Below are 12,847 nucleotides of genomic sequence, written 5' to 3' on the forward strand. Positions count from 1 at the left end.
TTACTAAGCTCTGCCCGACTTGGATGAGTGAATACACAAAATAAGTGTGATTATCAATTTAACCATTATGCTGCATGATGAAAATGTGACTAAGTTTTCTTTGGCTGAAACTAGACTAAAATACCAAGATATTCATACAAAAAAAACCTGACAACACTATTTGATTCTTGTCATTGCAGGCATGTTCCTGGCAGAAGTCATTAAGAAGTACTTTGTCTCGCCGACCTTGTTTCGTGTTATTCGCCTCGCCCGGATCGGCCGCGTACTACGTCTTATCCGAGGTGCCAAGGGGATACGGACCCTTCTGTTTGCGCTAATGATGTCACTTCCTGCCCTTTTCAACATCGGACTTTTGCTCTTCCTTGTCATGTTCATCTACGCCATCTTCGGCATGTCCAACTTTGCCAACGTCAAAAAAACGGCCGGCATCGACGACATGTTCAACTTTGAGACGTTTGCCAACAGCATGCTGTGTTTGTTTCAGATCACCACCTCGGCAGGTTGGGAAGGCCTTCTGGCACCCATGCTAAATACCGAAGAACCAGACTGTGATCCGAAAAAAGGCGACTGTGGAAACCCATCCATCGGCATTTTCTTCTTCGTCAGCTACATCATCATATGCTTCCTGATAGTGGTGAACATGTACATTGCCGTGATCCTGGAGAACTTCAGCGTGGCCACCGAGGAGAGCGCCGAGCCTTTGAGCGAAGATGACTTTAACAGGTTTTACGAGGTTTGGGAAAAGTTCGACCCGAAAGCCACGCAGTTCGTGGAGTACGGCAAGTTGTCGGACTTCGCGAATTCGCTGGATCCCCCTCTGCGAATACCCAAACCCAACCGACTGCAGCTGATCTCCATGGATTTGCCGATGGTGAGCGGCGACCGCATCCACTGTCTAGATATCTTGTTTGCTTTCACCAAACGTGTTCTCGGAGAAGATGGCGAGATGGACCTCCTCCACGGACAAATGGAAGACCGATTCATGGCCTCCAACCCCTCCAAGTCTTCTTACGAGCCTATAACCACAACTTTGCGCAGGAAACATGAAGAAATGTCCGCTGCAGTCATCCAGAGAGCCTTCAGGACCCATTTGGTCCGACATAGTATGAAGAAAGTTCGTAATGTCCACAGAGAGACCAAGCAACAAAATGGGAAGGTGCCGAGCAAAGAGTCCGTGGACAATGAAAAGCGCAACAATACCACCGCTTCAGAAGACTCGGATGCAACGCTCACTACATCCACTCAGCGATCAGATGATAGTCTGACACAGAACAAAAACAAATACGAAAAGGACAAGCATGAAAAGGAAGTAGAGGACAAAGGTAACCGAGGGAAGAAGTAGAGTAGAGTAGCTACTCTGAACTTTTCTTTGACACGAATAATTGTTTACAACTTCAAGTTATTTGTCAGGGTCAGGTGACCTTGTCTCTTCGATGTGGATGTCTATGCCATACTGCCTGAGCATACTTGAACATTGTGCCTATTCTGGAGCTGTGATTAACATTAGTTAGGCAGTGAAGCTGCTACACCTAACATGTTTCACTCGCTGGTTAACATGGCGATGGACCAAATCTCGTTGAAAAGTCTGTCATGATCTGACACGTTTAGTTAGATTGTGTGTTCTTCAGCAGCTTTGTGCTTCACCCAGTGTCTTGCATTTTAAGGTGAAGTATGTAATTTCTGTCCCACAAGCGGCACCAAACCTTAACAGCAAAGCCTAAAAAGTCTGAAAAATAAGTTATGTATATATATATTTCAACATTGTTAATAAGAATAATAATGTTTCTCGAGCAGCAAATCAGCATATTGGAATGATTTACGAAGGATCATGTGACACTGAAGACTGGAGTAATGAAGACTTTGATCACAGGAATAAATTACATTTTAAAATATATTAACGTAGAAAACAGCTATTTGAAATTGTAATACTAGTGCACAATAAATTTAAATCAAATAAATGCAGCCTTAGATGATCAGAACAAAAATACAAATCTTACAGACCCCAGAATTTTGAATGGTAGTGTTTATATAATGTATACTTTTTTATACTGTATATATTTTGATAATTAATTATGTAATTTATGCAATGGTGTAATTTGTCATGATATATGATTTGTTTTCACCATTACATAAATTTATCATTACAAATATTATATTAATGATTGTAATATTTACACTATCAGTTAATTTTATATTGCCAGCCAAATAAACACAAATATACTGTAAATATTTAATATATCACCCAGCCCTATATTGAGTGCTTGCAGGGATGACAGAAGAACCCTCGTTTCTTCAAGATTTTTCTATCAGTTTTTATAATGGGAGTGTTAAATTTATGAGTAAAATAAGGTCTGTGCTAAACATAACTTGACAATACTTGGAAGTTTTGTTCTACAGCGTAGACACACCTACAACATTTTTTATTTATTTATTAGTAACTACTTTAGATAAGAGCGGATGGGGTGTGAGTGTGTGTAGAACAAAACGTCCAAGTATCGTACTTGACTGTTTACACGACACCGCTTTCAACTAAAAACGGAAAACTTTTTACGCGCTTTGGCCGTTCATTTACACGACAACAGCGATTTGGGGGCCTAAAAATCTTTCGAAAACATGTTTTTAAAGTGCAAGCTTTTAAAAACGATACCGTTATCGTCCCCATGTAACGCAAGCTTGTGAAAACGGTGACGTCATGCACATGAGTATTAAGTATTCAGTCTATAGGCATGTAGTGTTTCTTTACATCGCCACCTACTGGCCTGGCAGCAAAATACAGCGTTTTTTTTTTTCATCATTGTGTATGCAGATCGTTTTGACAATGTTGTCGTCTGTACGCGAAAAAAGCAAAGGAAAAACTTTTTTTAGTACAGTTTTTAATAAATCGTTGTCATGTAAATTTACCCTTTACTCATAAATTGAAAAACTCCATTATAAAACCCCATAGGAAAATCTCAAGGGAACCACTGGTGAATTAGTCTTCTGGGTCATACCTGCACCACTCTATTTACTAGAAAAAGGTCTTCCCATCTGCTCCAAATAAACAGGCCATTGATTGTGCATGGTTCAAAGTTAGTCACTGTTGTAACTGTATGTGAGCAAAAAGCATCTTTCTTCATCTAATATAGCACTAGATAAGGGTGTGTTGCTATTGTCAAGATGTCATGCACACTTGCAAACTTCCAGTGATTCATGCACCTGCTGATCAACTTCCACTGAAATGAACGGGAATGTTTGGTGCTTCTGTCGCTGCAGAAATGACACGCTTCCATTTATTCAATGATTTGTGTTTGTTACGAGACGTTTGCATTTATTCATGTTTGTTTTTGTTTTTAAGCGAATGTGCAATTTGTTTGTCCTATGTTACTTGAGACAGAGTTGATGCATTTCCACAACTGTTGCCGTCGGTACACGTGTAATTATAGTTGCATGAAATCTCACCTGTGAGCGTACAAGTTTCCCACTCAGTATTTCAGAATGGCTCAGTGCCTCTCAGGTCTCTCTTCAACACGCTAGAAAGCCATTCGCACACGTGCCTTCCCTTACGCCTGCCTCGGTTCAGAGCTTGTAGCAAACACTTTCCATAAAACCTCAAGACTTCTATCACACCCTGAACTGTGAAACCTGTCTGATTTCAGCCTTTCCTGTTCCTGTCTCACTGATATTGCACTTGAAACAGCTTTAATGAACTGTTTAGAGATCTGTGCCCACCCTCTTCACTTCTGCATCGCAGCGGGATCATCAGTGGTTGCGAATTCATTTTTGTATATGAACTCAGATTTGGTCGGGTAGTTGTTCTAGACCGCGTCGTAAGCCAAAACTTCATATATAAGCATTCTCGTCTTTGCATTTTTAAAAAATGTCTCTCAAAAATGGTCCTTCGTATGTGTAAATATTTTGTAGGAATATGCAATGTTATATAATTAAAAAATCATGAATTATAATCTATGTAGGGAATGTGAAAGGTGTAAAGTAAAAGGTTATGCATCATAAAAGCTCAAATAAAAATAACTAAATTATGCTTAAGTTATATGGGAAATATAATCATTTTGATTATGTTGAAGCTGAAATATGACTTTTTTTTATTTGTATTATGCATTTTGTTTATAGATATATAACATGAGAAATACTGTATTTATGTGCACCGTTTTTGTTTACTGCATATTTCACCTATGAAGGAGTGATTGATTCTAGTTTTATATTTCTGTTATCAATGTTTATTTGACATGCATCTCGATGACTGACGGGAAAGCGTGTATTTGTTTACATTTTTATAGTTCTGAACATTATCATTACATTTCTTTCCATGTTCCACATAAACACAGTAACTGCTCCATGTGAATGTGACATGTATTGAGAAAATGAAGTCTAGGTATATTACGAATTTATATGAAACAAATATCAAAATAGCATAAAACTTAAATCAATAGCTTTTATATGCATCATGCTTGTAGTCTGTGAGTCAAACTGCATGCGAGGGTTCTTTAAGCTAAAAGAATAAACTCATCACATACCTCAGACCTGCTACAACTCTTGTGTATTTTTCCTATTTTTGTTTTATGAAATGTGGCGTGAACTATTAAGCACTATTGTGACGATTGTGATGGTTTGCATTTTGCATGCTTCGTTTTTTATCGTTGACTGAGGGTATATTTACACAACAACGATGTACTTAAAACGCTAACGTTTTTTCTTAGTGAAAATGTCCAGTAGTTTCCATTTTTAGTTGAAAACAGTGTCGTGTAAACAGCCCCTAACTAAAAACAGAAACCTTTTTATGCGGTTTGGCCATTCATTTACACCACAACAGCGTTTTGGGGGCCTGAAAATGCAAACTTTCGAAAGTGCACGTTTCTGAAATCATTACCGTTATCGTTTCTGTGTAAACTACAAACACACGAATTTGTGAAAATGGTGACGTCATGCACATGTGTATTACATGTGCATAGTGTTTCTTACGAAGTGACATCGCCAACTACTGGCCTGGCAGGAGAATACAGCAATTTTAACTGTTTACGCAGATCCACATGAACTTTCGGTTTGACAATGTTGTAGGCTAGTCTGTATGCGGGAAAAAAATAATAATTTACATCATTTTTTACATTTACAAAAGTTTTTATTACATCGTTGTCATGTAAATGTATCCCTAATCTATGCAAAATGTTTGTTAATTGAAAGAAAGCTGAAATAAAATATAAATATTAGTTGAAAAACGTAAATTAAACGAAAATTTGAAATGTTGCCATGGGACAATTTGAAGCACTAAAATTATTAACTGAAATGAAAACTAAACTGAAATAAAATAATAATAATAAAATGACAAAAGCACGTATTAAAACTAAACTGAAAATAACATGAAAACTAAAAATATAAAAACGAATTAAAAATATTAATTAATACTAAAATAAAAGCTAAAATAACACTGCACAACTTTTGAGTATGAGAGAGTGTTTAAAGTGAAGTGTGTTATTTATGTGACACCAAACACACACACACACACACACACACACAAAGGTTTGAAATAATTAAGATTTTTTTTATTTAACTTTTTGCATCACAGGAATAAATTTCACACTATTACTTTTACTCAAAAGTAACAGTCCTGATGAGTTTTCAAATGTGTGGAAATACAGTAAAAATGAAGTTTAAAAAGTCTCGACTCTTCTCACATTAACATTTTGAATCTTCTTGGCAACGATGGCCGTTTGCTAAGTGTTGATTCCTCTAAATGTGTTCACATTTTACAGCATCTGCACGCCGTGATGTCTGTTCGTAAACACATAGTAATGTTTCTCAGGGAGAGAGAGATGTTTTATGGTCTCGAGTGACTGTCCGCTCTAATTAGGAGCACATTAGAGCTCCTGTAACTTCAGTCCTGACCATTTCAACTCCACCACAATCAACATTAGACGAGGTCCACTTCCGCAGAACACCGCCGTTTTGCTAATGAGCTTTTATGTGAAACTGCTGCTTTTTGTTTTCCTCAGAGCTTTTGTCTGTGACAGCACGTGTCTGACCGCACATATGATCATAATGCTTCTGTTTGACTTGTAGGCTGAGTAGCAAATTAAAATCATTATATATATGTGTGTGTGTGTGTGTGTATGTGTGATATTCCTGGTTTCCAAATTATATTATATCATGAATAATTACATTAAAATATAATTTAAATCCAGAATTTAACACAACAGAACAAAAATGTTGAAGAACACCTTTGGCCACATTTGCTTGTTTGACTTGCAGGATTATTAGCAAATATTATAATAATAACAATTATTATTATTGTTATTATTATTATTGCATCAAAATAAGATTTTTTTATGTATAAATGAATTAATAAAAATAATAATAATAATAATAATAATATTTTTTGTTTTCTTGATTGAGTCATGTCAGATTAATAATAATTATGATAAAATAAAAATAATTTTATATTAATAAATAAATAAATAAATAAATTAACAAATATAATACTTATTATTATATTAAAATAATAAATTTATTATTTTGTATTATTAATACATAAATGAATGACTATAAAAATAATAATAATAATAATTATTATTATTATTATTAAGATTATAAATAAAAAATATAAATAAATAAATAATAACCGTAATACATTTAATAACCATATTCATTATTATTATTATTATTATTATATATTTTTTTCTTGATTGGATCATGTCAGATTAATAATAATAATAATAATATTTTAAAATTTAAAGAAAAGTCCCAGAATCATGATTATATATGTTTTTTAAATACTTCAATAAATCATTTCAATCCAGGACTCATTAGCCAACACAAATATTGAAGAGTACATTTAGCCACAAAATACATTCAAAAAGACCATCAAGACAATCTATGGCTCAGAAGCTTCCAGTTGAATCTATTAATATTTGATTAATTATTAATATGAGGTCTGGGATGAGCTTTTATTTGAAGATGACTCAATCCCCAAGCCTAGCATAAAGAAATAAAGATCTTGCCATTTTCTGGTTATTCAATAAAACTCGCTCAGCGTTCTCGTTTTTCACCACACCACACCCGGTTATTATCGTGTCATTTGTGGTGTTTATTTCCGTTTTCCACTAATGGTCATTTTAGATAATGCAGAATAATTCAGTTAGATTCACATACTGCTCTCATTTGAGTCCATCAGTAAGACAATAACTAAATAATTTAAGAAAAACACAATTAAGCAAGTGGCCGAATCCCAGACGTTTCCTGATAAGAAGGCTCTGAAATGACCCGCACACAGATGGTGTAGTAGTGGGTCGACTCAGTATATTTGCAGAAGCTAATGGCTCCTGTAATAGCCTCGTGATTGGCTGGATGAGAAGTGATGCTGCAGTTTCTCCTGCGCTGTTGCTTAGCAACGCAACATCACGTACGTTTATGTAGTTATACAGTGTTTGCAAGGCAGAACGCTCTATTCCTTCAGTGTTTCTGGTTAGGGCTTGTTCTAAATCTCTCAAACTATTAGTGTACGTCAAGCAAACTTTAGGTTGTCAAACATTTCAGTTTTAGCTGTGCTGTGAAATTTGGTTTGTAAACATTTACTTTTTAAATACTTAAAAGTATTACTTTTTAAGTTTGAAAATCTCCTGTGAAATTAGAATGTTCATCTGTATTGTGTTTGATCTTCTTTCTTACATCTATTTGCATAATGAATCATATTTTTTTTTCTTTTTCTTGTATATGTGGAACAGTTTACTAATAATATGCTACAGTATATTATGGTATATACCAATATACTCTATGCATATCTACTAATAGTATAATTTTAAAAGTAAATTTTTTTATGTTTTTGAAAGAAGTCTCTTTTGCTCGCCAAGGCTGCATTAAAAATACAGTAAAAACAGTAATATTGTGGAATATTATTACAATTAAAATAACTTTTGGTAACACTTTATGTCCTCGTTACATATATGTTACATGTAGCCTACTCAGTAACCATAAATTATGCATAATTACATGCAACTAACCCTCAACTAAACCCTAATCCTACCCTAACCCTATTAGTAAGTACATGTTGTTGCTTAATATTACTCAGTACTTACATGTATAATTAAACTGTAACAATGACACCTTAAAATAAAGTGTAAGCTAACTTTTCTATGTGAATATTTTAAAGCTATATGTAAGACATGTCATGTATTAATTGCTTTTTGTATTGCTAATGTGTGAACAGCTTGTAATGAAACTTAAAAACGAGTATTGATTTTTATGTGAAGGACTCGAGACAGTTTTGCCGGGAAAATCCAATGGATTTGACGTTTACGCTCCCGAGAGTCTCTCTTCCGTTATGACACATGAAATTAATGCTTATACAATGTTCAGGATAATGACGAAAGAGCCATTCTCTATACTGTAATGTCTATGTGTCATGCAAAGAAAACCTTAATTCAAACTACAGTCTCACATAGCCAGATCTAGTCTATAGTCTCAAATATACTTCATAATCAAACTATCATAACAGTGTACTTTTAATAACATCATCTGTCGTCATGATGCCGGTGAGTTGCAGAGCTGGTGCAAACATCTCCACATCTCTGTGATCAGATGCTTTCTGAACTGCTGTTTTCTCACCGCTGACGTTTGTGCTGTGTTTATTTTGTTATTAAGGAAAGCACACGGCACATATTTACATATTCATCTAAACGTCGCTCTCCTCAGTGTTGATGGTGTCTGGATGTTTGTTAACATTATATCACTGCTTCTTCTTACGTCTTTTAACTTCTGTGCAAAGAATGAAAAGGAACTTTGCTGAGTATATCAGCGCATTAAAGGGGTGGTATAATGCCCTTTTCACAAGATGTAAAATAAGTCTCTGATGTCCCCAGAGTGTGTATGTGAAGTTTTAGCTCAAAATACCCCAGCAAAAACGCACCGTTTTGTGTCTGTTCCTTTAAATGCAAATGAGCTGCTGCTCCCGGCACAGAGGGCGGAGCTTCAAGAGCTCGTGTCCTTTTACCTCACACACACATGCACTGAAAATTTCAAACACTTTTATCCTTTTATGTTCAAACCGGAGTCAGACAATGATGGAGAGACTCAAGAAGAAGTGACAACATGTAGAAGCAACAGGACATTTCTGAATGGTTAGTTGATGAATTTATGTAGCTTATGTGTAGTTATCTTCTCGTCACTGATTAGCATATTCTGTCTTGATAATCTCTAAATCGTGTTCAGGGGGCGGGGTTTATGTAAATTCTAGAGTTAGTGATGTCACTAACCCGGGAGGAATGTGTTGTAGTCTCTACCAGCCGTTTGTTGTAGTCCTTAAAAAGAGATTTCTTTAAAAGCAAATATCTCCCTTTGCTTTGAACTTTGAGCATTGTAACTTTGCAGATGTTGTTTATGCTCAAATCATAATCAACCATCCCTTTAAATCACTTTCAGTCTCTTGTATGTTTCGTGTGCACGAGTGTGAGCGATAAGCTGCTACTGCAGTTCACTTAATGGCCACCGGTTTCTGAATTCTACATATGGCCCCTTAAAAATGTAATTTATTTCTGTGATGCAAAGCTGAATTTTCAGTATCATTACTCCAAGTCTATTACTGATGTTGAAGGGCAGTTAAATTGAACAGCACTGAATTGAAAATGCAAAAGAAATGTATTTATTTACAAGATGAGAAGGTCATCATTTACACACTCATGCAATGTGATGAGGTCACGAGATAATAGCGTATAGCATGAACCTGTTTAAATTGTTCCATATTAAATTCCTAACATACAAAGTGTTGGTTCTAAAGCATAACACCTAAACTTACCTGGAACGTATTCATGTATTTACTGCAGAAAATGCTAATATAGTTGACACATGTACTACAGTAAAACATTTATTGGCGCTCGCAGTGTTCATCAAACAGACAAACTGCAGTTGCAAAGTTGCTCAGAAAGCAGACGGATGCTTAATGACTGATGATTGTCAATCCTAGACATTAAAGTTTTATTGCACATATTCAATGATCCATTTAAATACTTATTGTCGCTTTTATTTATTAAAAGGCCTATGAAACTCATTGAGACACTTACAATGTGACCTGTGGAGTCCACCAGATTGATTAAAAAGGATAACTACAGGAAAACCACAATGCATCCAGACACATCCAGCAAATGGAGCCGAGAGGAGCCTCTGACCACCAGACTTACGGTCAGAAGGTTTGAGAATGTTCTTTAAGGAGCTGTTGTAAATGTCTAAGAGCACTCATGTGCTATTGATCAGAGCCTGGGCTGTCCGAGTAATTGTATATATTGGCCTAAACGTGTTTAAGTGCTTTTGACACTGAGGTCATGAAAGTGCAACATCTTCACCAGCACCTAACCTTCTCACTATGTTTCCATCCACATCATTTATGTGAATTTTGGAGTAGCTATCGCATAAAAATCGGATGGAAACGTTGCCTACTATATACATCATGAAAAAAAAAGAGTCACAGGTTTCCCCCCGGTTGCTTATACATATATTTGCAGACGTTTATGTTCGATGCAATTAATCGATCTGACATCATAGTATAATATACAGTAAATAATATAAATATAGTATAGTATTATTTTAATAGTAACATTTTTAATATGCTCACCAAAGCTGCATCAATTTGAACAAAAATACTGTAGAAATTGCACTTTTTTTTCTCTTTTCTTTTTTAAAATCTAAAATGCTGTTTTCTGGTAATATATTTAGAAATGTAATTTATTCCTGTGATGCAAAGTTGAATTTTCAGCAGCCATTGTTTGAATCAGTTGTGCTGCTTAATATAATTTTTTTTTTTTTTTTTTTTTCAGGGATTTTTGACTAATGGAAAATTCAAAAGAACAGCATTTATTTTAAATAGAAATATTTTGGAACAATATTTTTGATCAATTTAGTGCATCCTTGCAGAAACAAAGTAGCCTATTAATTTCATTAAAAATTAAACCATAAAGTAGCTTTTTCACCTGAGAAAACCCTTTTTTCCTTCATCTGGAAGACCTGAAGAGAATCTAACACGTCAGAGCTTCCTCTAGTGTGTAGCCTACTCTAAGTGCCCTAAGAAGTTAGCAAATCAGCACCTTTAAGTCCTCGGACAGAGAGAATTCCTGATTCCTTGTACTGTATGTGCAGAGAATCATCACGTAGGGTTCTTGATCATCCAAAATACAAACCGTCTCAAAGTCATTAAAAATGAGGAATCTACAAGCTAGACGGCATGTGCTGACAGCAGCCTGATCACTGTGTGTTTGACGACCGCTGCTGATAATGATTATCTGTCAGTGTGCGTATGGAATGTTATCGGACGGGCCGGGGAAAGGCCCCCTTTAGGACAGGACACGGCCCTGTGTGTGTTTCGGCTGGGATCGGGGCTTGTGACGCCGGGTCCAGGTCACAGTGCTCTTCTCAACTGCTTTAGACAGACCCAGCGCTGGCTTTCACGATCAATGAGCTCAAACTGTGTTGTCTCTCATTAACACTGATGAGGATCTGAGCACGTTTCCATCTCACATGCTCTGCGGACGATGAAAACTGGACAACAGGAGTCAAACGTGTGGCCTCTGATTGAGAGTTCATGAAACTACTCACACACATGACACATCATAAATCAACCTGTCAGCAAGTATGGATATTTACCAGGCATATATATTGCGCATTAGGACATTTAAAACATTACATTTCATATAGGCCTTCTGTGAAGTTAAAGGGTTAGTTGCCCCCCCAAAATTTTTTAATTCTGTCATTACTCATCCTCATGTCGTTCTAAAGACTTGCCTTCATCTTCAGAAGATAAATGAAGATCTTCTTGATGAAATCTGAGAGCTCTCTGTCCCTCCAACTACCACTTTGACGCTTCAAAAAGTTCATAAAGAGATCGTAAAACTAATTCTTATGAATTGAGCGAAAATGCTGTGGTGTTTTCTTTGTTGTTTAGAATCCAGTATTACTCTTTTGTCTTTTATGAGTTTAATAAAGAACTCTGTCTCGTCTTCTGTCAAAACATACCGCATCATTTCTAAATAATTATACACAAATATATGAAGCAGCACAACTGTTTTCAACATTGATAATAATAAATCTTTCTTAAGTAGCAGATCAGCATATTAGAATGATTTCTGAAGGATCATGTGACACTGACTGGAGTAATGATACGGAAAATTCAGCTTTGCATCACAGCAATAAATTATTATTATACAATATGTGAATGTGACATATATAGATGTCATATGTGCCCAGAGAGATGAATGGGTTATGAAAGACAGAAACACCAACAATCTGTGTGCCACAGTTCTCCTATACCACAGTCCAGTCATGTGATGAGGTGAGGCTCATTCAGCTGAGAGATCCAGAGACTGAAGAGACCACAGCAGAAGTAGTACAGTTTGCATCTATTCAAAACAGCCCAGCCTCACTTTTACATGCAGATCAATGCAAAAGCAGCCAGCATCTCAGTGAACGAGTTAAGTCAGGTGATCATCCACGTGAACAGACTTAAAAGATTATGGATACACATACTGAAACTCCAGTACTCTTGTGACCTGTGACACTGGAGTAAGAGGGCATCTCTCTCTCTCTCTCTCTCTCTCTCTGTCTCTCTCTCTCCCTCTCCTTTGTTGCTGTTCTTCTCATAGAAATTGGAAACTGTGTAAATATTACAATGCATAACAGGAAAGGTATTATAATTGAATGACTATGGCTTTTGTCTTGTGCATGTTTTTTTTTTTCAAACTATGTTTAATACATTTTTAAACCCCTGGTTCTTTATGTTGTTTATGAAATTAATCTGATAATAAAAATACAGGATATCATGTTTTATCTCTTTACAATTTTTAAACACACAACGGCACATTCACCAATCAAACTCCCA

At 35.8% G+C, this 12,847-nt stretch overlaps 1 protein-coding gene across 2 annotated transcripts in view; it reads left to right on the forward strand.

Annotated features, from left to right (window-relative positions):
• LOC311298239 (sodium channel protein type 2 subunit alpha-like) overlaps positions 1-4,614 on the forward strand; it is a 39,251-nt gene extending 34,637 nt beyond the window's left edge. For both annotated transcript variants that reach the window (XM_084420998.1, XM_084420999.1), the window contains exon 24: positions 180-4,614. In XM_084420998.1, coding sequence (XP_084277124.1) covers positions 180-1,342 — 1,163 coding nt within the window. In that variant the 3' untranslated portion in view covers positions 1,343-4,614. The remainder of the gene's footprint in view (positions 1-179) is intronic.
• Positions 4,615-12,847: the final 8,233 nt, after the last annotated feature.

Source organism: Rutilus rutilus, assembly GCF_951802725.1.
Source record: "Rutilus rutilus genome assembly, chromosome: 10".
NCBI lineage: Eukaryota > Metazoa > Chordata > Actinopteri > Cypriniformes > Leuciscidae > Rutilus > Rutilus rutilus.